The sequence below is a fragment of the Danio rerio genome, chromosome 1 (genome assembly GCF_049306965.1).
Source record: "Danio rerio strain Tuebingen ecotype United States chromosome 1, GRCz12tu, whole genome shotgun sequence".
In the NCBI taxonomy this organism is placed as follows: Eukaryota; Metazoa; Chordata; class Actinopteri; order Cypriniformes; family Danionidae; genus Danio; species Danio rerio.
The window spans coordinates 6,880,738-6,907,430 of record NC_133176.1 but is presented as its reverse complement, the minus strand read 5'-3'; the positions used below and the strand labels follow the sequence as shown (position 1 = coordinate 6,907,430).

Genomic DNA, 26,693 nt, shown 5'->3' with positions numbered 1-26,693 from the left:
AAAGCATAGAATCACCAAAAGGCGACACTCAATAGAACGTTCCATTGCAACAGCAGCGCACAGCAACAGCCCCAGATTCCGTTCATTTTGGAGTGAAAGCGATCGGCTGTCCATTAGATCTTATTGCTGTTGCGATGGCAAGCAGCTGCTTTGTTTATTTATTTATTTAAAAAGTGCATTTAAGCCAAGATACAACCTGAAAGACGACAATACAACACTTACTATCACAATCATCCGTATTTTTTAATAGTTTATTTTACACTTATAATATGCTGTTGTTCTATTGGAATTTTCATTCCAAAATGGCTGCCGCCAATTTGTTTCCCAAATCGCACTAAAGTGTCACCTCTTGGTGATTCTACGCTCGTTGATAGTAGGATACTATGGAAGCATTTTACAAAATAGATGTTAAAAAGCAAAAATCTACGAGTGATTATAGCGCCTACCGATGGCCGATGTGGTTATAGTCATGGCAGGTATTATTTGGTACAGTGGTCATTTATTTCACTAATTTGATAACCATCAAACATCATCTGGGAAAAGATTAAAATTTACGTTTAGTAAAAAAACACAACACTACATACATATACTAAGAACATAGTGTATAGTGTGCCATTTGGATCGCAGTTATACACATGCAGCTATATTTCAGGCTTTCATCATAACATCATGCTTTATCTTCCAGAATATTCAGTGCCCCATCGAATGCCTCCGACCAGAACTTCTTGCAGATGCTGTAGTCAATCCCAAAACCCAAGAGTGAAACTTCATCCGACCGTGACGTTCTGCCCCTCCTCATGTGTCGTTTCATGTGGGACATGTAATAAAAGATGTGATGTAATATGGAAATGTACTAATCACATACTGCCTTAAAGCCGCCCTGTTTGTTACCACATCTCTACTGCCGTCCAGCTGCTGCTTTACAGCCAGTCTGTGTTGATGCTAAAGTTGCATTCACTCACAGTTTTTAATTGGCTGTTCTTTATTTTAAGAAGTTTGATTGGATTAAACTTTTGTTTGCTAGCGTGAGTTATACCTTAAATTGAAAAAAGGTTCAAATAATTGCAATATTAAAGCAATCTCCCTTGTTTTTCCCCCATTTTTGATACTGCAACAATGAGAATAAGCACATTCCATGCTAAAACATAGTTTTTTATGTAAAGCTTTCCAGTTTAACTAAATTAGACCCCTCTCCACCCTTCCAAAATAAAAAAAAAAACTACCATAGCAGTATTTCCAGAGGATTCGAGCCTTTATGAATGGACAAATGTGAGACAGTCTTTTAAAATAAGTGAATAAAAGCACTGCTTTAGAAGAATGTTAGAGCACCACTGGGGTACACGAAGATACCAAAACATCTGAAATTGTCTGTGATCATTTTTCTAACATGGCTCTGTTATTTAGACAGTCAGCACTGTTTTCAGATTGTTTCAATTTGCATAACTCTTTGAATGTTTATCCCCTTCATTCTGAAGTGTTTGGATTGTATAGAATGTTATTGGTCTCACTTGACCGTCCTTGTTTTACTGCCGACACCCGCTTTCAACTACTGTTAAATCCATTATTGATATATTGCGAAACTCATGACGTTGTATTTATGAAATCTCGCTCAAATCAAATTGTTTTGGAACAAAGTTCTAAATGACACCATGCAAAAACATCAATAAATGGAAATAAACCCTTAATAAATATTACATTTGCTGTGTTTTTTTATTTTGCAATGCTCACGAGACGCTAAAGGCAGCACAATGGAATGTTTCAGGAAGTGTATGGAAACCATTTCATATTAGATACCATTTTCCAACCCCAGTTGCATCTTAAACAGGGACCACACGGCTGAAATAATGCTAAGTAGTATGTTAAGATGAAAATGAAAAATGAGTGGATTACATTATTCTGAATGCATCAGTATCACAAAGTCATGCATGAATAATATTCCCACAGTAACTATGTTTAAAATCTGTTAGGTGCCATGTACTCGGAGTTAAACATTAGACTTAACACTGGAAAGTAGAGAGATTTACTACTACTCTGTGTTGAATCATGAAACCTAGGTAGCAACTTGAAACTCCAGTGTACATCTACAGAGAAAACACCTACAGTAGCTGTATATTTGTATGATATATTGTGTATTAGTATTCTATAAGATGCTTTTCACTGATGAAAGGGACGGATGTTGGTGTTTAGCAGGGTAATTCCTAGCTCACTGCGGGCATGCACATCTAGAGAAAGACGCCTGAAGTAGCTGTATACTTGTGGTAGCATATCTGAATTCAGCTGAAGTTTTGTAGTGATTTTCAGTGATGGAAGAGACGAATGTTGGTGTGTACCAGGGTAATTCCCAGCTCATTGCAGGCCTTGACAACCACTTCATCAGCAGTAGAGCCAGACGGAGCAGCGATATACTCCACACCGCTCTAAAACCAAGCACACACAGAAGAGAGTCAGTGTTTTCATCTTAAAGGGAGAGTTCACCTTAAAATGTGTATTCTAATAGGAAACAGCGCCCTCCAGAGGACACATCTGAGTGACAAAATAAAATCATCCACATGGCCATAGTGAAGTGTTGCTCTAAAACAAAGTGCTCAAAACTAGCCCCTTCGAGGATATGAAAGCATTTGAAAAATATAAATGTACACTTCAGGCCATGATCCTTGGAGCAGGGAAGCTTTTGGTTTCACACACAGTTCTAAATTAGCAAAGGTTCCTTCCTATTCCTTAATCCCTTCAGAAGAACCCTTCAAAGTGATTAGGGAATAGGGATGAGCCCTTCCGAATAGAACCCTGTGACAGTCCCTGCAGTAGCCATTGACTTCGATAGTATTATATTGTTGGAACCCTCGTCTAAAACTAGCACATGACCATGCACTTTTCTGGCCATCTGGGTATTCGAAAACCATACAATTACGAGTTGTGATATTTTATCTGGCCTAGTCTGATGTGGTTAACTACTGCTGTTCAAGTCATGTCTGTCAACTAGCCAGTAAACCGAACCAAATTATTTCTCCCTCTGCACCTTTTTTCAACACCTGAGTTATTGATTTTGTGGGACCAATGCCAAAATCTAAATCTCATAAGCTGTCCTGATACACAGTATCAGAGCGAAAGCAATCATTAAATTTAGCTTCACATTCGGTTTAAAAAAAGTGGGGGCTCGTCCGGGATTTGAACCCAGGACCTCTAGCATAAATAGCTATATTCCAAACCAGTGGTTCTTAAACTCAGTCCTGAAGGTCCGGTGTCCTGCAGATTTTAGCTCCATCTTGCCTCAACACACCTGCAAGGATGTTTCTAGAAAGCTCAGTAAGAGCTTGATTAGCTAGCCCAGGTGTGTCTGATTGGGGTTGGAGCTAAAACCTGCAGGACAAAGGACCTTCAGGACAGAGATTGAGAACCCCTGTTCTAAACTATTGATGTCAATGGATACCAGTTACCAACATTCTTCAAAATATCTTATTTTGTGATCAATAGAAACTTTGGAACAACCTGAGAATGAGTAAGTAGAGTACTTTTTATGTTCAGGTGTACTATGCCTTTAAGAATACATGTACAGAATGAACAACAAACCTTTTTAATGCTACAAGGAATGATAACAGTGTGCATAAAACAGCATGGATAAGATGCATGAATAAGAAGTAATGACAGTTTGGTGACCCTTTAAAAGTCTTTACCTGTTTGGCACGGTCAACATTGTCCCTAAAGGGGAAGAAAGCATCAGAGCTGAGGGCCACAGCCTGCAGAGAACTGATCCAATTCTTCTTCTCCACCTCTGACAGAGGCTCAGGAACCTCCTCAAAAAGACCCTTCCAGACCTCTTTATCTGGTCCCTAACATACAAACAAATATAGATTTATTAGCTTATCATCAGAAGGACACAATGGTGCAAAAAAATTAAATAAATAAAAAAAGGACTCGCAAACTTAAATTAAAAATTGGGATCAATAACAAAAGTTCAGAAGTTGACTAACAAAGTTTTACACAATAAAAAATTATCAAAATCATTAATAAAATTGTAATTTAATTTTTATTTTAATAAATTAAATTGTAATAAACCTAACTGTCATTATGTATTTTAGTAGTGATTTTAGTAACAAAAAAAAATAATTTGCACAAACTTTCAGATCCTCAGTACTTATATATTATTATAATTAATAATGTATATTATTTTAACCAGTAAAGATGATTTAAAAATAAATGCGCTTGGATTATTTGGACCGGGGTTTTATGCAGTAACATTAGTTAATAAATATACTTTATTCAATTATCTGTGAAGTAATATTTTATTGATAAATGCATGCATATAACACACTTAATAACACCTATATATTTTTAATAATAAGAAATGCATACTTTATAAATTTAGACATTTACAGTTACAAAAAAAAAAAAAGATTTAATTGCTAATTATGGCATTAATAATGGTAATTCACAATTAAGGGTCCTTATAAATTTTATTCAAGGATTTAATAATAATTTTTAAAAGTGTAATATTCGTAAACATAATATTTGCATCGAAGCATTTAGTTGAAAATGTTGGGTTTTATAAAATAACTGTTCTTCAAGACCAAATAAGTGTGGAATCCAAAAATTGTACACATTTTTTGTAAATGATGTAAGGGTTAAGCACATCTTGCACCCAAATTGTCATTGCTACTTTTATTTTTTGTTTTATTTATTTTTTCCATTTGAGGTGAAAATGATCCACACATTTCTCGTCTGTTTCTGAGAGATAGATCCACAACTGTTACAATTTACTACATTCACAAAATGTCTACATCATGTCTAGACATTGTAGTTTTTGTTGCTACTTATGAAAGCATGGTTGTAGACAATCCTGAAGCAGCTAAATAGTTCAATATATCCCTGTATGACTAGTACAAATGACCAATGTTTAAATAGACTACCTCTCCAACTGTGCCGCTGACATACAGATCAATAGCATTAGCCATCTCTGCACGCTTCACTCCGCCGCGGAACCTCATACTGAGCACTCCTGGATGGTGCCTGAGCCACCAGTTATCAGCCTTGTCTCCTGCCAGCCGGGTGCAGTGGATACGAGACTGCTGCCCAGCTCCGATGCCAATCACCTAACAAACACACACCAGACAACAAATATTTTTATACTGAATTTCCTTTATATATATAAAATGTATAAACTTTTGTTTACCTGCCCATCCTTAGCATAACACACAGAGTTAGACTGGGTGTACTTTACAGCGATGGAGGCAACGATGAGGTCTCGCAGAGCACTCTCAGAGAGCTTTAACACAAAAATCACATCAACTGTGTTAGAAGATCCTTCACATTAACACAAAAAGAGTATTTCAACAGTCCAATCAAATCCCAGTGACTAAACCAGGGTTTCTGCAGATATTATAATGTCAAATTGATGACTTTTTAGGACCATTAAGTATTAAATTTAAGACAAAAAGAACACAAAATTAGTGGTAAAATAAATGTATTCAAATTGCACTATACTAAAGACAGCTTAGATGCACTATTGAACTACAGGGAAAAAAAAAAAAAACATCTTAAAGCTGATTTATACTTTCGCCTGGCGCCACATCGCGCACCTCACGAAACAGACAAGGCTTTTATACTTGACTCGTTCACCATGGAGATATTCTTTTAAATGACAGGGGGCGGTCAGAAGAAACACAGTTAAATCAGACGGATAAACAGAGAAGTAGAAAGCTTCTGGAACTAGGTCATATCATTAATATCATTCAAGATAATTGTTTTTAATTATTTTTATAATTTATTATAAAGATTTTTATAACCATTTAAAATTTATTAAATAATTTTTTTTTTAAATCTAAATGATGCATCACTTGCTTTTGTTCACACCTCAGACAGTTCTACCCATTAAAGTTAAATATTAAATGGCAACAGATCTTGGGTTGCTCTACAATTAGATTTTTAGTATGGCAAGAATACAAACAGAAAAGTAGTACACTTACTAAAAATACTGACTTTTTTTAATTTTGCCCACTCAACTCATTTAGTTATCATCAATAAAGCCTAGAAATTGGGCATCAATATATTGTAAACTGATAGGTTCATGTATTTATTTCCAGTTACATTTGAAGTCAGAATTATTACCCCCTGTTTATTTTTCCCCAATTTAATGGAAAGCAGATTTTCTCAACACATTTCTAAACATAATAGTTTTAATAATTCATCTCTAATAACTGATTTATTTTATCTTTGCCATGATGACAGTAAATAATATTTGACTAGATATTTTTCAAGACACTTCTATACAGCTTAAAGTCACATTTAAAGGCTTAACTTGGTTAATTAGGGTAACTAGGCAGGTTAGGGTAATAAGGCAAGGTATTGTATAACGATGGTTTGTTCTGTAGACTATTGAAAAATATTTAGCTTAAAGGGGCTAATAATTGTGTCTTTAACATGGTGTTTAAAAAAATTAATTAACTGCTTTTATTCTAACTGAAATAAAACAAAAAAGAATTTATCCAGAAGAAAAAATATTATCAGATCAGTAGCTCGTTTGCATTAAAAGAGACAACGAAAAATTGTGATCTTCAACCTAAAGAGTGTCATTTATAGCATGGTATAAAGTGATCTTTAAGGTATTTTGAGCCCAAACTACAAACACTTTTGCGGGGACACCATAGGAAAACTTTATAATGAAAATGTAACATTGGTAGTTGCTTTTCTTACCTTTCCCTTTGACACAATGTTGCTGAAGAGCTCTTTATCAATGACTGCTCCATTCCTCTTCTGTTTGAGATGTAAACCAAACAGCACCCTCACCTCTTCCTCATCAGGTTCATATTCAGGATCCATCTAAAAAAATTAATTAATTAATTAATTAAATGGATAAATACCACAAAGGGTTACAGTCATGTTTAAGGACATGGACTTCAGGATAATTCTGAGACTTTAAAGGGGAAAAAAAAAGAAAAAATAATAATAATATTAATCTATACGTTTCAAAGTCTCATCATTAAAATTTAGTAACACTTATTTTGAAGAGACTGCATTAAATTGACATTACAGACTCTGTTGTTGAACATTTTATTTTAAAAAAAAGAATCTTTTATCTTTTACAATTTTAAAAATGTGAACTCACCAAAAATAAAGCTGTTTGCAACATCAATTATAAAATCAAATCAGCAAATTAGAATATCTGAACAATCATTTGACACTGAAAACTCAGCGATCAAAATAAACATTCAGACAAAGATCAAATCCTCCATCTCTTCAATCAATCCACAAGCATGCGCCAACCTTAAGAACACAATAGTTTCCATTCTTCTTTTTGGACAGAATTCGCAGCGCATCCTCTTCATAACCAGGAGCAACAATACCATCAGACACCTACAGAAAAATGAGCAAAGTGCTGCATAAAATTATTAAACTTTTGACCTTCAGAAAAGATTTTTATAAAGAAATGTAAATGTCAGAAATATAAATGTAAATTAATAACTTCAAATGCAATACCATAATACAATGTATTTATTTAATACCATGTCAGCAACCAAGGCAATTTTCATGAACATTTGAATAATATATATACAAATAAATAAAAAAAATAAAAAATTTTTAGTGCCAATACATAATAAAAATTCTAAAATGTGTTCTTGGTGTCACTTGCTAAAAATGTACAATACCATATAGTATTACCAATGACAAACATTTTTTAACTATCTAAATAATATACGCTGACCACAGGGTTGAGGTCTACATTATGACCAAAGAAATCCTTACGCCCCATTCACACGAGGCGTCAGCTTCAACGCTTCCCATTCACTTTGAATGGGTGACGTCAGGCATTGCCGAACTGCATTGTGGATCTGTCGGCGCTGCTTCAGAGACGTTGCTCGCTGCAGAAGTTGGGACTTAACGTTTCAATCGCCGACGGAAGCGTCAGCCAATCAGATCGCTGTATGCAAATACACCAGCTCATACAGTGGTCTATTGCGGACTAATTTCATTGGCTGATGCTGCTATGACGATCACGTCAGCCCCAACTTCAGACTCGCCATCTGTCAAGCGATGACGCTGAAGCCCCATTAGTCTCATATTGCTCTTGATATTGTAATGTTTATTAATGTAATGATACTTAGAGTTATTTTGTGTTTGGATTAACGCTACATTATAATCAGATTTTAAAGCATTTGTTCATTTTAGTGACACTTGCTTTATGAGAATACGAACTCTTCAATGTGACCTAAATGTAAACTGACCTCTCTGGAGATGATCTTGGCAGTGGGAACATCACAGACATCAGACAAAGCGATGAAGTCTCCAAAAGAGGACATTCTGTCAGATCCTACAAAACATTATGCAGTTTTTTTTAAGCCTAAACATGCTAAAAAGTAAGAGTAATGCCTGTTGATTGATATGTCTCAGTACTAATCACAGAAAATGAAGTGTGGAGCGATGTTTGACCTCTGGCTCTGGCGTACGCAGTGGCGAGAGGAGTGAGATCCTGCAGCATGTCATTCACCATACACACTTTGGCCTCGTCTTCACTCAACGGGACGCCGACAGCAGCTCCTGAAAGCATTTATTTCAGAAGTGTCTTACTTTCTGCAAGACATAAATTGAGGCCTGCACATTCCAAACTTAATGCAATCACACCTTTGGTCAATCACATTTACCCCCAAAACGTTTGTCCGTCAAAAAATACACATTTTTTATTTTGAGTTTTTCAAAGCAAGTATTTGGAGATGTATTTTGACAATTCAGACCCACTGTATAAGCCACAGAGGTCAAAGCCAGTTCCTAGGCTCGCAGCTCTGCACAGTTCAGTTTCAATCCTACTTCAACACACTTACCTGTAGGCAGTGTTGGGCAAGCTACTTAAACTGTAGTGAGCTAAGCTATTAGCTACTCTACTTAAAATGTAGCTTAACTACACTAAAAGCTACCCTATTGGAAATTTAGCAAGCTAAGCTAAAAGCTACATGGCAAAAGTACCTACATCTACCTATATCTAAGCTATTTTTGCAATTTTAATTTTTACGTCAAAGTATCATGAAACATGAGGCAGAATGAGTACAAGCTGGAGGGACTGTGTCTCTCAGCTGGCCAGGGAACCTCGGGATCCCCCGGGAGGAGCTGGAGGAAGTGTCTGGGGAGAAGGAAGTCTGGAGTTCTCTCCTGAGACTGCTGCCCCCACGACCCGGCCCCGGATAAGCGTATGAAAATGACATGACATCGAAAGCTTGACAAACAGTTTTGGAGAATTTGATGTTTTCCCATACAGACAGAATGCCTGAGCATACTGCCCGAGTTTCAAAGATGGCCACCGAGTTAAATTACTTGTCTTAAAGGGACTTTGTATCTCATATTGGACATGTATTTGCAAAATAATCTGACAATGGGAACATTAAACCCACATGTCTAATCAGCTGTTTCTATTATGCTTACCTTGTTTACTGCTGGTTGCTAGGTTACCAATTCTACACTAAGCTGCTCTAACAACTTGATGGAAACGCACTTAATTCTCACCTACTTTTGAGAAAGATTTGCTTCAATTTAGGATGGACACCCGGACACTGGCTGTTTTTAAGAAAGATCAACAGATAAACATTGAAAACATCTATGACGGCAACCAGAATCAAATGCAAGGATGTATACAAAAAAATAAAAATAAATAAATAAAAAAAAAAAAGAGTCTTAATGTGGATGAACACTAAAGCCTCCTTTTCACACGGCAAATGACAAGCGACAGATCGGAAGTCATTTATTTTCAATGGAGAGCAGTCCGGGAGCTGCATTGAGTTCCGATCATCTCCGTATGCGGAAAATTCGGATCTGAATTGAGCTGCGGATCCGTTGAAATATTTGAACTCGTGCGACTAGACCGTATGCGACCTGCCGACCGGATATGATGTATTCCAGTGTTGTCCAATCAGATCCGTGCGCGCGAGATGAAAAATAGGAGTTTATTTGGTTATTTTTTTTAATTATAAAAAGTCTATATTAAAAAAAAAAAAACTTTTCTGTTCATAAATGTAAGTAAGAAAGTAATAAAAATATATTTTTTTTAATGCCGTCACATTCCCTCCAATATTTTAGCGGTCTATGAGTTTCTAGTATTCATTCATCCATTAAACTATGTAAACGCACAGAGAATAAAGGCTCTTGCTTTTGCCCTCCTTTATTTCGGACACCGTGAGAATCAGCTCCCCCGTGGTGCACGACAACACTGAAAATACTGTGCGGCTGCCACAAGAGGGCGTATTCAGACAGTCGTGTCCAAATGTGTGTGCAATGGAAAGGCGGCTTTATGATGATCCTTGGAGCATGTTTGTGTTCATACCTGCAGGACTGACGTGTTTAAATGAAGTGGCGGCTGGCAAACCGAGAGCCTTCCTCAACTCTCTGACCAGCTGCCAGGCGTTCAGAGCATCACACAGATTAATGAAGCCAGGAGATCCATTCAGCACTGAAACAAACATTCAAATTAATATGGCATTCATGGTTGAATAGCTCTCTGATGTGTGGCCATATTTACCTGTGAGCGGAAGTGCTGGTCGTGTAGTGTAGAGCTGAGCTGGTGCTTGATGTGGGTTCATCCCGTAACGCAGAGGAAGCTGGGAAACTCCTCGACTGTATTCACGTCTGAAGTAATCAGAGATGGCCTCGTCGTACTGAGCGGTGTGCGTGAAGGCCTGACGAATTACAAATACAAATTCATACACTAAAAAAAATTATTTATAAGTAACTGGACTGAATTTAGAGCTCTAAATAAATAAAAATAAAACAATAAATGAGTTCACTAATGACGATACAGTGGATGTCTAGAGTAGTATTTCCCCAACCCTGTTCCTGGAGACACACCAACAGTACAAATTTTGGATGTCATCCTCATCTGACCCATTAACTTCCGGTTTTGGAGACTCTTCTAATGTTCTGATGAGTTGATTCCGGAGTGTTTGATAAGGAAGAGGTTGAAGATGTGTACTGTTGGTGTGCCTTCAGGAACAGGGTTGGGAAACACTGGTCTAGAGAGACGGGTGACTAATACAAAGAAGAGAAACACTTAGGGCCCCATCATACACCCGGCGCAGTGTGGCGCAACGCGCGGCGCAATACTTGTTTGCTTGTTTCAGCTTGGCGCAAAAGTCGTTTTGAGGCGTTGCGCCACGCTCTTTAAATAGCAAATGCACTTGCGCTCATATGTGCGCCCATAGGCGTTCTGGTCAAAAAAGAAAGGCGTTCTGAGGCGGACTGCTGGCGCGTCGCTATTTTAAGAAACTATAATGGATTTTTCATTAGACCAAAACAAACCCGGTCTAAACTCCAGCGCAGAGTTGCGCCTCGCTTACACACTGCTTAATAGCCTACACACAAAATAAGCAAATATCTTTACATATGAAAAATTTAAATATGAAGAATATATATATAGGATATAATAATAATAATAATAATAATAATAATAATAATAACATATATAGGATATAAATGTAAAGGATTAAAATATTACAAAACCTTATTTTCTAGCCTACATAAATATGAAAAACCATTGCTTTTATGCCTTCATCTGTATAATGTTATTATTTTTAGCAGTATTATTTATGCATATTTATATTTGTTTTATTAAAAACAAGCTTAGATTTGCCCTACTGCAGGTTTTAGACCATATAGGGCACTGCATGTGTTTTAGGATATAACTCAGTTTTTTTTAAACATACTTCGCTATTATTGGTTATTTATTCGTTTGCTGGATATTAGAACTGAATTAAGAAATAGTTTTGAAACAAATCTTTGCGCTTAACAAACTAAATTAATTATTTATAGACTAATTGATGCCTGTGCATAAAGGTTTCCTTATCCAAGAGAGCGAAAGTGAAAGTAGATTGATTATCTCTCATTCTCAGCAGTAGATGCTCTGTTTAACTGTTTTGTTTAAAAAAAACTGTTAACTGTTTGCTAGTGAAATGCTCAGTTTTTCCACTTCCACTTACTTTACGTCCTGTAAACAGCAAATGCTCTTATGGCGCAACAAAGGGGGCTCTTAAAGGGAATGGGAGATGAGACTCTGATTGGTTTATTCTCAAAACACACCTATAACTCATCAAGAAAATAAACTCAACCCTTTTAGACCATGCGCCACGGCGCAAAGCGGATTTTCCCGTCCTTAAGTTAGCAAGTATAGATTCTGTCACGCCCTGAAAGCGTTTGCGCCCTGCGCTTTCCATTTTGCGCATGGACCGTCAAAATAGAGCCCTCTATATTCATGACATGAATCCTGAATAAAATGTTAAAAGCGCAATCGTTAGCATTAATAACATCTTCAAATGTTTCTTGCTAAGGTCGCTGGTTTGAGTCCCGGTTGGGTCAGTTGGCACTTCTGCATGTTTGCATGTTCTCCACATGTTGGCCTGGGTTTTCTTGCGCTATAGGTGAATTGAATAAACTAAAATTGGCCGTAGTGTATAAGTGTGAATGAGAGTGTATGAGTGTTTTCCAGTACTACGTTGCAGCTGGAAGGACATCAGCTGTGTAACAATCAATGCTCCAAAGCCTGAACTTTGACTGCAGCCGCCTTTCTCTACAGCAAATATTTGAGACATGCCGTTGCAACAGCAGAAATTCTTGCAGAAATCGCAGTCAGGAGTTTATCAAGACAGTTAAACATGCGAATCAATGAACGCAATCACATTCAGACGCATGAAGCAGACGTGAATGAACCTATTGCTCAATGCTAACAGCAAACCTTTGAGCAAGTCTGAACATGGTTTACCACAAAACTCAGAACTCAGTAATGCAGGATATGCTCATGCGTGGCTATGCATCTGAAGAAACTCTCTCAATCTCTGAATGTCTCCTGAATTTTATGTTAAGAGGCCTAAAATAAAAGTATTTACTGCATTCAGCTCACATCAGATGATTTTGGGGCCCTAAGCAATTCCAGCCAAATGGCCTGAAAGTCCTAATCTACACCCTTTGTATTTATTAGTTTCTTTCGCTGACTTTTTCTTGTATAACTTTTTCGTACATTTACAAAAAAATACAAATGAAAACAACTAAAAACAACAAATAAATCATTTCGTTTTTAAAACTAAATCTTCATCTAATTTGACTGCTGAACTGCTCCATTATTCAGAGGTGGGGGACAAATTTGCACAGATGTAATAATTATGATAAATTATTTTATTAGACCCCAGACTTTACTAAATATGAGGAAACAATGTTGGTTTATTCATATTCATTTATTTATTTATAAAATAAAATGTATACTTCTAGCTATTTATTAGGGAACTCCAAATTTCTTGAGAAATTTGGCCCCAAGCGGCCGCTTGCCTCACTTATTAAACTCGCCTTTGGATCAAAGAGTTTCACATGTGCACAAAGGTTAGTGGGTCAATAATCCCCACGCGTTTACCTTGAGCGCGAGAGTTTTGCGGGTTTCCATTGTGGTGTCGTGGATTTCAGAGGTCTCCATTTCCTTGGCCACAACATTGTAGTCGGATGGATCGCAGACGACGGTGACTCTAGCGTGATTCTTAGCTGCCGCTCGAAGAAGCGTAACACCACCTAAAGAGGATTATGGGAATAATGGTGAAACATGTCAACTGGAGAACCTCACAAAGGTAGTCAAGACATGTTTGAAGTACAGATGAAATTAAAACTAACCATATGATTTTGTGAGCTCACAATGCTAGTTTTGCGGTGAACATTTCAATTGTGCGTGTCATTAAGGAGAAAAAAAAATACTTTGCCCTTGTAATCTAAAATCAAAATCTGAAAATGTACTTCCTGTTTGTTTTCAGAATAGGTTAGTCTAAGGTATTGGGTGTGGCTAAAAAACTTAACCACACCCCTCCAACTGTTTTGACAACAAACAGAAATGTCGAGGGGGAGGTGTCTGTTAGCTTGTAACTCGAAACCCGAAACTCTTATCGTGATGTTTCTGAATGACATGCCTACTTTACTACATTCAATCAGCTCGCAGCAAAAAAATAAATTAACAGGCCACGCCCTCTGTTTTCTTCATTTAATAATCTGTTTCTCTAGAAACTGAATCACAATACACAAGAAAAACAGTCACAGCTTCCAGTTCAAGCGGACTTTAAATGGAAATTTATTTAGATTTAAAACCAAATCTTTCTCCAATGAAAATGATGCTGTTTAGAAACACAATTAATGATTTTTTGCACTTTTTTAATCATTAACTAAATAAATCCCAAATAAAACGAGCTTAACATTTATTGAATATTATAATAAATAATTAATTGAACTACAATTGAAACATGCAGTAAAAAAACAGCATGATATACAAAAAACCCTACAAAGATGGCTTGTCTCAGATTGTTGTCTTGAGTTTGAGCATAAATAGAAATTTGCTTTGTTTTACAGTGTCCTTGCAATTAATATAGTAGTCACAGTAAAATTGTAATAATTAAATGGAATAACCTTAAACCAAACTCTAATCCTGTAGGCCCACCCGGAATCTGCGCGCGCAGAATTCCACAGATTTCCGCAGATTTTCAGCCCATCATTAATTCTGTTGAGTAAATGTGTGTAAATCTATATTTATTCAGTTTTTTTTTATTAATTTCAGTAATATTATTGACTTATATGAAAATGTTCATCTGATTTATATACAATGCAGTTTGTGCAGTAATATTTTCTGTCTTACTAGATATATTATATGAGAGACTTGCTTTGTTTACCAAATAAAGTGAACCTATTTGAATTTGCATTTTAAACATGAAATAAAAGTTAAAGACATTTTTTATTTCACATATTAAGGTTTTAGTTATGATACTCCCAAAATAATTCTGCAGAAATCCGCAGATTTTTACCAAAATTCTTTGCAGAAATAGCAAAAAATGTCGGTAGATTCCGTCTGGCCCTACCTATACCTAATCATTTTTAACTGAATAATTACATGGATTTTTATACCTAAACGCACAATTACACTATAACATGTACATTAAAACAAAGTGTAATACACAAGATATTACTAAAACATTTAAAGAAATTAATTACTATATCTTAAACATTAATCTTGTTAAATATTAAATTACAGGTCATTTCTGAACCATTGGTCCCAATGCTAAGTCACGATGGAAATTTAAGATAAGATGGCACAAAGAGGCTATAGCATCTGAACTCTTCATTGGTAATTACAGTTGATCATCCTTTAAAACTTAACCCACCCTTAAACCTATCCATACCACCATACCCAACCCCACTAATATCCCATCTCAGGAGCACCAGAAGTGTTCTGCAATACAATTTCTGAATAGAAAATGCACTATATTTATATTTATGCAAGCACGTAGTAGTTAAGGGCACCTAATATAAAGTAGGACAGAACCATTAATCAAACCCGTATGGAGATTTAACAGTATACAGACCGATGTCAATCTGCTCAACAGCGTCTTCCACAGTCACACCAGGGGATGAAACGGTCTTCACAAACGGGTAAAGGTTGCACACGGCCACTCTTGAAGAACGGAAATAATAAATACTTTACTGTTACTGATGCAACTGTACAAATTAAACTTACTACTTACATAAAATTATCTATACTGCAAGCTTTGCAATACTACATAAAGACTACTATAGTTCACAGTGCTCATGTGACTATCAGCAAACCAAACTTCATTCTGATTGGCTGAGAAAGTGAGATCAAAGAGGATGTGGTCACAGCACAGCAGCACTATTTTAATTATCAGTCAATAGATTACCAATGCAGAGTCTGTACATCTAACAAAAAACCAATTGAGAGCATGTTAGCACCACAAAATCTGATTAGATCCCGTCACAAGACAATCACTCGTGAAATAACATGACCTCAATTTAGAAACCAAAGCATAAAGCATTACCTGACAAGACTAAACCCAAGTTTTTCCATATCAGCATTATCAGATGGAGTTTGTCTGGCCAAAATACCACCGTGGACAGCTGGATGAAGGGTTTTAACTCTGCCTCCGAGCATCTCAGGGAATCCAGTGATCTCGGATACATCCCTGTAGCAGAAATCAGATATCTAATTAAAATCAATGGTGATAGACTGGAGTAATGATGCTGAAAATTCAGCTTTGCAACAAAGGATTAAATAGTACCATAACATATAATGAAATGGAAAACACTTATATTAAATAGTAGGGATGTAACAATATTGTAAATACCGTCATACCGCAAAAGCAATTTCTTTCAATATTACCGTAATTGTGACTATTTTTATGATAAAGGAAAAGCAAGGCAAGGCAAGTTTATTTATTTAGCACATTTCATACACAGTGGCAATTCAAAGTGCTTTACATCTAAATCTATTTACACTAAAATCATCTATTTACACTAAAATCATAGGTCTTTTGGTGAAAAGTTTGCTCAGGCGAATGGAGCGAATGGAAGGTAGCGGAAACTACAATTTTCATCAGCCCAGGCGTGGCCATCATCCTTTGCGGTCTGTTGTCGCTACAGATCCAGTAATGCAGAATGCTGCTAGTAGCGGCAAAGAAAAAGAGCTAAAAATGGTCGAACCTAAAGCGGGTTTTAAATCAGATGTGTGGAAGCATTTCAGTTTCTCTCTGAAAAGAAACAAGAAGAAAAGGTGACAGAGAAAAGGGTATGCAGGCACTGCCAGACTGTGCTGAAATACAAGTCGGGGAATACGACTAACATGATGGGGATTCTTTTAGTCAAGGGGACAGCAGAACACAGCACACTGCACAGATTGATGGAGACACTGACTTGTACCACCAAGAGACCTCTATCTCACTCATGGCTTGTCCTTTCGAGTGGTGTTTTTTTTTTACTTGGTTTAATATTTTTTATTAAAATTGAATAATTTACGTTCCTGTTTGAAAGTTTACAGATAGATAATTTGTATGTCATTGATCTGTTCAGTGTTAAGGAACCTGAACATTCTAGCACTTTTTTTGAGTCTCTTCAATAGTTTTGTTTTTCCTTTAAATGATTCAATAAATACCGTACCGTGCCGTGCCATTCATACAGAGGTATTACCGTATCATGAAATTTTGATACCGTTACATCCCTATTAAATAGTAATACTATTTAACAATATTAACTCATATTTCGGTTACATTTATTGCCGTGAAATATTTAAACACAAATAGTTATCATAAACTTATAAAAGTTTGTGACATTATACTCAAAACTGAACTTTTACATAACTTATAACAGTTATGTTTCCAATAATGCATTTTGGGATACTGCTGTAAAAAGTGGGTGGAAATACCGGAAGGAAATCCCAAGATGTGAATAGAACCAAAGTGTGAAAAAAAAAACCTGATTTACCGCAGTGTTTCCGCAGATTTCATCAAGTCAAATTCAAGACATTATGAATACAAATTCAGACTTTTGAAGGTTTTTAAAAATATATATATTTTAGTAGTCATCAGGCTTAAACAAATGTTAAAGGAAGATAATTGAACCATAAAAAAAAAGACTAGTCCTGCACAATATATTGTTTCTGCATCGATATCGCAATGCGTATGTCCGCAATAGTCACATCCCAAGATATGAAATGTTGAGCTGGGATTAGAGTTGATCAACAATTAAGAATACATGAAATTTGTGGAGTCATTGCGAAGTATAACCATAACAGAGTAAAACTTAATCATTTGCATGTGTTTTAAAGGCATTTCAACAGAGTTTAAAACATTTGGGCACAAAATAAATACATTTGTAACTTTAATGAAGAATACTTTTACTGAATTAATAGTTTCTGTATCTTAATACTGTTTGACCATAAAGTACTGTTTATTGTACTTTTTTCATTGCTGTATTGCAGTTACTTTTTTTTTAATATACATGATTTACACCCGTACAAAATCACCCCAATTAATCTAAATAAATGATTTCTTTCCAAATAGCACCATATGTTGAAACTAGTGCTGGGTGATATGACGAAAATGTAATGTTGATGTTTATTTTCCATATTGAACGATAACGATATATATTTCGATTTAAGTTGTTTATGCTACCAGATTTAAAAAGGGTGCCCCAACAATGACTGAAGCCACAAAAAAATAAAAATCAGTGCGTCCATTAAATGGCATAACATTTTCGGACTTTTAGATTCCCGTTGTTGCACATTTCTGCTGTGTGACAGGCTCTTAGATCAATATAGAGTAAAAACGTCCAGAGCTTATCATTGTTATTGACATAAATTATCGCGATTCAATATAATACCGTTTATCTAACCAGCCCTAGTTGAAACTATTCATATCATATGTACCAGGAAAACAAAATATCGCAATGTCAGATTATTTCAATATCATGCAGCCCAAATAGTCATTTAATAAAACTTTTGTTAACAGGATTTACCAAAAGTGTTGTTGTTGATAGGATGAATGTTGGCCAAATTGGATAGCTTTACGTAGATAAAGGAAAACGAAGACATGCAAGTCTTAAATACTTTCAAACAACACAATATTTCAGTAATGTAAGACTTTTTAAGATTAGTTTTTGGAAATTTAAAACTTTTTTAGACTTGAGAACACTCAGACACCTCGCACAATTTATAAATATGTAAATTTCTATAAAAGACACAGTTTTCTTTTTCTGGACATACTGCCTTTTTAGTATTTCGTTTTTTTTAACAAACGATGGCACTGTAAACACATTTGAATGGCATGCAGTAATAAGAGATGCGTGACCTGACTGCAAGTCCAGCATCTCTGAGTGTTTTGGCGGTTCCTCCTGATGCCACTAATGACAGACCCACTGACACCAGACGCCTGGCGAACTCCACCAGTCCAGTCTTATCCGAAACGCTCAGCAATGCTGAAAGAGAAAAATCAATGAGTCAAATCAATTAGACAACCAGAAACTGTCCAAGCTCAGGACAAAGCATGTGACATTTCAACAAATGAAGCAATATGGAGAGTAGTTCAAATTGCATGTGATGATGACTAAACCACATCCATTTTTGTTTTTTGGCACAAAGTAAAACAATGATTGGATCAGGCTACAATACTATAGTCAGTTAATGATGTTTTAATAATTACACAGCGATGGTTTCAGACAGCAAAGTTACTGTGTTGATATGACGGCCCCAGTAAAATAAGCACGTCATGTTTTTTAATGTACATGTGAAATATAATTTCTAAAAGTGACTTTACATACATAGAAAGCGTTTTAAAATCTAAAATATATTAAATGTTGTGCTTTTTAAATAACACTCAAGAAAATATGATAAAATATAAGGGGAATAAACTCCGACTCATTCATGTGGTGTCTTCTGAAAATTAAATGTATTAATAAAAATAAGTACGAGAGTCAATAAGTCAGAAAAAAAACTTAGAAAAGTAAATAAATGCATAAATAAATGAACAAACAGGCCTTATTTCGAAATTCATAAATATGTTTTTGAATGATAGTCCAACCTATTTGTAAGAACACCCTAATATCTTGTACCAAAAATTACATATTTGGTAACTGATATACCTTATTATTTACAAAAATAAGCCTAATTTTAAGACTATAATGCAACATGCTTGAGCCAAATGCAGGGTATTACCATGGTACGTTTGTCTATACAATTAATAGTGGGATATCAGGTCAGCATGTGAATAGGTATCATGCACAAACTCTTTTCTCTACATCTATAAAGTTTATGTAGACAAAATAATCAAAAGACGAAATAAACAAAATAAACGCAATACTGTAGAACTTTGTAACTATAAAGCATTATGTTTGAGCCAAATGCATGGTTTTACCATGGTACGTTTGTCTATCAAAGTAATAGGGTGATATCAGGTCAGTTTGTAAATAAGTACCGCACACAAACTCTTTTCTATGCATCTATAAAGTTTATGTAATGTTAGTAAAGTCTGTGACGAAGCAACATGTCATCATCGTCCTACATCACCCCACAAAACAAACACAGCATACTAGATTTATATGCAAAACACGCAGAAAGTTTAAAAAGTAATACGATTACCTATTTCAGATGCCATGCTGCAGAGAAAGCGGAGGAAATCAGAGATTTGTGCTGGAGCGTCTCGTGAAGCGCGCGGTGTTAATCAAAACACGTGGATGCAATAGTTTTATCCGCGTAGATGCATGATGGGAATTGTAGTTTTTTAATTAAACGACACTCCCACTTCAGGGAAACTTGTTTAAAATCAGTTTTGTCGTAAGTATCCAGCTATAGAAAAGTGATTAAGAGACTTATCTGGATTTACAATTCAGTCATTGAAGTGTTTTTTTTTTTGTAGTAATTATGTTTAATGCTAATTTAAAATAAAAAATGCGATCAAGAGCATTTTTGTTTTCATTAAATAACAAATAATATATATTTTTAGACAAACCCAATATTGGTTTAACTGTTCAATAATTAGTACCCTAATATTCATAAAGAAAATTCTGACACTATCATTTTTTTTAAATTAATGCTTTAAGTGTTTAAAATAATAATTGTATAAATTCATTCATTCGTTTTTCTTCGTCTTAGTTCTTTGTTCTTTATTCATCAGAGGCCACCACAGTGGCAGGAACCGCCAACTTATACAGCATTTGTTTTACACAGCAGATGCCCTACCAGCCGCAACCCGGTATCGGGAAACACCCACTCTCATTCACACACATACAGCCAATTTAGTTTATTAAATTCACCTATAGTGCATGTCTTGGGACTGTGGGCGGAACCGGAGCACCCGGCGGAAACCCACGCAAACTCGGGGAGAACATGCAAACTCCACACAGAAATGAAAACCAAGACTCGAACCAGCGACCTTCTTGCTGTGAGGCGACCGTGCTAACCACTAAGGTACCGTGTTGCCTTAAATAAAAGTTATTAAAATAATTATTAAATTATAAAATAACATTTTAATCAAACCCACACCTAACAAACCCAGGAAAATCAAAGCGAGAATTTTCAACTGGTCTCTTATTACTCTTCATATATTTAAATAGGCTATTTTTAATATTATTCACACTTTATTAAAAATACACTGTTGCAGTTACGTACCGAAACATAAAAGATAGGAGTCATGATGCATGTTCAAACAGATACCACAGAAATATATCAATGAAAGTTGTCATTTACCTTTGCAAACACACCGAAAGATGGCGCCTGTCGCACACCTTGCATTTTCACAACATGAACTCCCAATGCCTTCAGAAGCTCCTCGCTTTGTCCTCTTTGCGTCTTCTTTGAGATCAGCAGAACATTAGAAGTTCTAAAAAAGACTGACATCAATATTTAAATATTGATAAACCTAGCCAAAATATATAACAGTAGGTCTACATTTCATATTAGCTCAGTGGTTAGCACTATCGCCTCATAGCAAGAAGCTCGCCAGTTCGAGTCCCGTCTCAGTTAGCATTTCTGTGTGGAGTTTACATGCTTTCTCCGTGTTGGTGGGTGCTCCGGGTTCCCCCCAGTCCAAACACATGCGCTATAGGTGAATATAATAAACTAAATTGGTCGTATGAGTGTGTGTATGAGTGTGTATGGATGGTTTCCAGTACTGGGTTGCAGCTGGAAGGGCATCCGCTGCGTAAATAATGTGCTGGATAAGTTGGTGGTTCATTCTGCTGTGGCGACCCCAGATGAATAAGGAACTAAGCTGAAGGAAAATGAATGAATGAATATTTAATTAAGTGATAAAATGTTAGAAGAAAGAAACAAACACAAATTATTATTATTATTATTATTATATAATTCCCATTACAATAAATCCAACTTAAACCTGCCTAGGCTGTTTGGCTGGTTTTAGCTGGTTGACCAGCCTGGTTTTAGAGGGGTTTTGGCCATTTCCAGCCTGGTCTTAGCTGGTCAGGCTGGAAAATGACCAGCTAAAACCAGCTTGACCTGCCTGGTTTAAGCTGGACATAGCTGGTTTTGGCTGGACTCCTAGCCTGGTCAAGCTGGTTTTAGCTGGTCATCTCCCAGCCTGACCAGCTAAGACCAAGCTGGAAAAGGCTGGAAACCAAATGGCCAAAACCCCTTTAAAACCAGGCTAGTCAACCAGCTAAAACCAGCCTAGGCTGGTTAAAGCTGGATTTTTCTGTAGAGAAACAATAAAACATATAAGGCTATTTTAGAATTAGGACCAAATTTGGACTATGCGTAGGCCTATAACTGCAGGGGTGAAAGCTAAATAGTTTATGATTTGGTTGTATAGCGAACCAAGTTGTAACTACAAGCTACAGAGGCTTTTTATATTCTCTGAAGAATTTGACTTATTTTTATTGTAGGGATAGGACAGATATATGATGCAAACTTCAAAGGGAAACACTTGGACTATGTGTCATTATTGTGTCTGGTTAAACCCCATGCATGTCATAAAAACGACATAAACAAGGTGATTTTTGTTGAAGTAATCAGAGCGGTCAGACAATTATCTTTGTATGCAATATAATACTTATACACTGACACTTTACAACTAGTGTTTTCCACTGTACAAAAAAAAATTCAACATGTTCTACACAGGCTAATTTAATTAATTTAATTTAATTAATTTAATTAATTTATTAAATATTGCATGTAAAGAAGAAGGATAGCATTTGAAAACAATGTTTAGATAGCATAAAGGCATTTCTGCATGTTCTCATTGTTCAAAATGTCAGTTTTTCTAAATTATTTACCCATATTTTTGGGTATTTATTTTCACAAAGCATTCATTCAATTTCCTTCGGCTTAGTCAGTATATTTATTATGGGGTCAAAACAGCGGAATGAACCGCCAACTTATCCAGTATATGTTTTACACAGCGGATGCCCTTCTAGCTGCAACCCAGTGCTGAGGAACACCCATACACTCTCACATTCGCACACACATACACTGTGAACAATTTGGTTTATTCACCTATACCGCATGTCTTTGAACTGTGGAGAAGCGGAGGAAACCCATGCGAACATGGGAAGAACATGCAAACTCCACACAGAAATGCCAACTGACCCAGCCGGGACTCGAACCAGTGACCTTCTTGCTGTGAGGTGACAGAACTAATCACTAAGCCACCCACAAAGCATATTCATTCATTCATTCATTTTCTTTTCAGCTTAATCACATTATTTAATCAGGGGTCCCCACAGTGGAATGAACCGCCAACTTATCCAGCATATATTTTTCACAGCAGATGCCCTTCCAGTTGCAACCCAGTACTGGGAACTCCACACAGAAATGGCAACTGACCCAGCCAGGACTCGAACCATCAAGCTTCTTGCTGTGAGGTGACAGAGCTAACCACTAAGCCACCATACCACCCTTCACAAAGCATATTCATTCAGTTTTTTTTTTGGCTTAGTCCCTTTATGAATCAGGGGTCGCCACAGCGGAATGACCCGCCAACTTATTCAGCATTTGTTTTACGCAGCGGATGCCCTTCCAGCCGCAACCCATCTCTGGGAAACATACACACTCTTTCACACTCATACAATATACGGACAATTTAGCTAATTCAATTCGCCTATAGCGCATGTCTTTGGACTGTGGGGGAAACCGGAGCACCAAGAGGAAACCCACACCAACACGGGGAGACACAAAGCATATTTATTTTACAAATGAAGGTAGCCTACTTGCATTTAAAATGTCTTTGAACAGAATGGAAATATTATAATATAGGTTGTGGCCTAGTAAAACTACTTTTTAGTTTTGTTTAGTTTTGTTTTAGGACATTTAAATGAGCCCGTCACATCACACGTCAAATTAAAAGTTGGCACCACAGCGCCTCAGCATGTGTGCAAACACTTCATTTACAAAGTGAACATTAAATCCAGAAACCTCTAGCTTAAATTATTCGCCTCGGGTTTTTACAGTAAACTCCGTGTCTTTCTGCCAGCCCTGTAACCGTGTGTTTGGGTTAAAATGCATAATGAGTTCATTAGGGCGCATTCCGGTAATCAAAAAGGGTGTCGTTTTAATTACTGGGCTCATGCCAAGCAAGCGCTCTTACGACTTTTGGAAACCTGTCTTTGTAATTTAATTAAAGTGAACAAATGGCATGCGCAAACTTGGCCCTGGAGGGCAATTAAGACAGAATTGTAAGCAAGTGAAGCCCAACTGGACGATTTGCGCCACCTATGTCAGTTAAGTTGATTGCATCGATTTCATTGATTTGCAACAGCTTCGGGCTAATTTCATCTCCAAAGGTGTGCACTCTATCTCCAAGAGGCTGTGCTTATTTATTTATTTCTCGAGCCGTGCACCTCTGGAGATTTTGCCAAGTGATTAGATGAAAGTGTTTCATCAGGGGCGACGAGAAGTCTCTTTTGCTAAAGGTGTCGTGAGGTTGGGGGAATCAATAACTTTTTATTTGCCTGAGGGTCAGCGCAGGTTGGATGTTATTGATGCTCTTAAATGCATCACAACTCTCTTTAGTCGAAAGCAAAACGCTGAGGTAGGCGGGAAAAAGTAGCACAGACCGGGAAAAAATGACATCTGTTTTGAAATCCACTGCACGCCTTATAAGAGTCCAACACATTAGCTGCTCATGCTAACAGTGTTGATGCTATTATTATTCATTCATTTATTCATTTTCTTTTCGGCTTAGTCCCTTTATTAATCAGGGGTCGCCACAGTGGAATGAACCACCAACTTATCCAGCACATGTGTTTACGCAGCGGATGCCCTTCCAGCTGCAACCCATCTCTGGGAAACATCCATTCACACTCATACACTACGTACAATTTAGCCTACCCAACTCACCTGTACCACATGTCTTTAGACTGTGGGGAAACCCCATGCAAACGCAGAGAAAACATGCAAACTTCACACTGATACGCCAACTGACCCAGCCGAGGCTCGAACCAGCAACCTTCTTTTAAGGTTTTTTTGCGTAAGTATTTTACAGTACTGAAGAATGTCTCTGTCAATGTTTTCAAACTATTATATTTGATTGGCCAAAGTCACACAAGTGCCAATTTCACATCCGTCACATCCGTAACGGAGAGACATCACATCCATAACGAAGCTTTTTCCTCATAAATGAAAAAATATTCAATGAAATAAAACCAGCATGTTTGTTCTATACTGAGCCAACTTTTATCCTTTTGAGTAGCGTTATTACTTTTGGGTTGTGCAGTTTAATTGACAGAATTTCTATGTTGTATACTGCAAACTCGCATACTTTTTTGGTCACATTAATAACCCATTTATTTTCATCATTTAAAGTACAGTACAAAGCAAGTTTATAGATTGATATTTTTCTGGTCCCTGAACTCTGTGGTCAGTTGTTCTGGAAAATATAAACAGATTCATCATAATGTTAACATAAACTTTCCCTGAAAATGTATGTTTTGAGCTTTTACGGCAAATGTCACATTCATAACGCTGTAATTGCTCATACACTGTGAAAAAAAAAAAAAAAAAAAAAAAACAGAATTTTACGGTAAAAAAACTCATAAAATAACGGCCGTTAAATTACAGAAATTTACTAGTAAAATTTTGGATGTTAAATTACAGAAATTTCCTTAAACCTTAATTTCTGGTAAATTTCTGTTATTCAACCTCTGTTATTTTACAGTAAATTTCTGTAATTTAACAGCCGTTATTTTACGTTTTTTTTCCAGCACCTTTTATAGACAATTTTTTACATATAAAAACTGTAAAAAAAAAAAAAAAAAAAAAAAAAAAATCTGTAATTTTATGGTTTATTTCCAGCAGCTGGGGTGCTGGAAAAAAAAAAAAACGTAAAATAACGGCTGTTAAATTACAGAAATACACAGTTTTTTTCTAAACATAATAGTTTTAATAACTCATTTCTAATAACTGATTAATTTTATCTTTGCCATGATGACAGTAAATAATATTTGACTAAATATTTTTCAAGACACTTCTATACAGCTTAAAGTGACATTTAAAGGCTTAACTAGGTTAATTAGGTTAACTAGGCAGGTTAGGCTAATTAGGTAAGTTATTATATAACGATGAATTGTTCTGTAGATTATCGAGAAAAAAAATTGCTTAAAGGGGCTAATATTTTTGTTTTTAAAAATGGATTTTAAAAAATTAAAAACTGCCTTTATTCTAGAAAAAAATCAAACAAATAAGCCTTTCTCCATAAGAAAAAATACTATCAAACACACTGTGAAAATGTCCTTGCCCCGTTAAACATCATTTGGGGAAATATTTAAAAAAGAAAAAAAATCAAAAGTGGGCTAATAATTCTGACTTCAACTGTATATATATATATATATATATATATATATATATATATATATATATATATATATATATATATATATATATATATATATATATATATATAAAGAGCATTTCCCCAATATAAAGTATGCTTGGTGCAGATTTTAAAGATTCTCTTTCTGCCAATAAAGATGCTTTATTAATAAACATGTTGAAAATACTTTCACTTTTCCTCTATAAACCTTTAAGGGATAGTTCACCTCAAAATATGAAAAATCCTTTACCTTTTACTTGTTTCGAACCTGTTTAGGTTTCTTTATTCTGTCAAAGGAAGATATTTTAAAGTAAACAGTATTAGTTTTTCTCCTGCAGACGTCAATGGTTACAGGTTTTTTAGCTTTCTTTAAAATGTATTCTTTTGTGTTCAACAGAAGAAAGAAACTCATAAAGGTGGGAAAAAAATTAGATCGAGTAAAAACATTGGGCGGCATGGTAGCACAGTGGGTAGCACTGTCGATCGCCTCACAGCAAGAAGGTTGCTGGTTCGGGACCCGGCTGGGTCAGTTGGCAATTTTGTGTGGAGTTTGCATGTTCTTCCTGTGTTTGCGCAAGTCCATGCAGAATAAGTGAATTG

The 26,693-nt window shown here is 36.0% G+C and overlaps 2 protein-coding genes across 4 annotated transcripts in view; one reads left to right on the top strand and one right to left on the bottom strand.

Annotated features, from left to right (window-relative positions):
- fn1b (fibronectin 1b) overlaps positions 1-1,694 on the top strand; it is a 38,938-nt gene extending 37,244 nt beyond the window's left edge. The window contains exon 45 of one of the 2 annotated variants that reach the window (XM_005160284.5): positions 686-1,694. In XM_005160284.5, the coding sequence (XP_005160341.1) occupies positions 686-763 (78 nt within the window). In that variant the 3' untranslated portion in view covers positions 764-1,694. 2 annotated transcript variants of the gene reach the window in all.
- Positions 1,692-19,969, bottom strand: atic (5-aminoimidazole-4-carboxamide ribonucleotide formyltransferase/IMP cyclohydrolase). Of its 2 annotated transcripts, NM_001082796.2 has the most exon segments (15): positions 2,157-2,417; positions 3,672-3,827; positions 4,905-5,087; positions 5,168-5,260; positions 6,688-6,813; positions 7,258-7,347; positions 8,217-8,302; positions 8,422-8,529; positions 10,301-10,426; positions 10,496-10,652; positions 13,370-13,521; positions 15,351-15,439; positions 15,822-15,965; positions 18,624-18,750; positions 19,910-19,969. In NM_001082796.2, coding segments are annotated over 15 exon segments (1,773 nt in total). In that variant the 5' UTR covers positions 19,926-19,969; the 3' UTR covers positions 2,157-2,297.
- Positions 19,970-26,693: the final 6,724 nt, after the last annotated feature.

Excerpts from the sequence above, each read along its gene's own strand:
- atic (XM_073951853.1), bottom strand. The coding sequence starts at position 8,539 with ATGCTTTCAGGAGCTGCTGTCGGCGTCCCGTTGAGTGAAGACGAGGCC. Across the intron at positions 5,088-5,167 it reads GTTATGCTAAGGATGGGCAG|GTGATTGGCATCGGAGCTGG; the intron begins GTAAACAAAAGT and ends TGTGTTTGTTAG. Across the intron at positions 3,828-4,904 it reads TCAGCGGCACAGTTGGAGAG|GGACCAGATAAAGAGGTCTG; the intron begins GTAGTCTATTTA and ends TTTGTATGTTAG.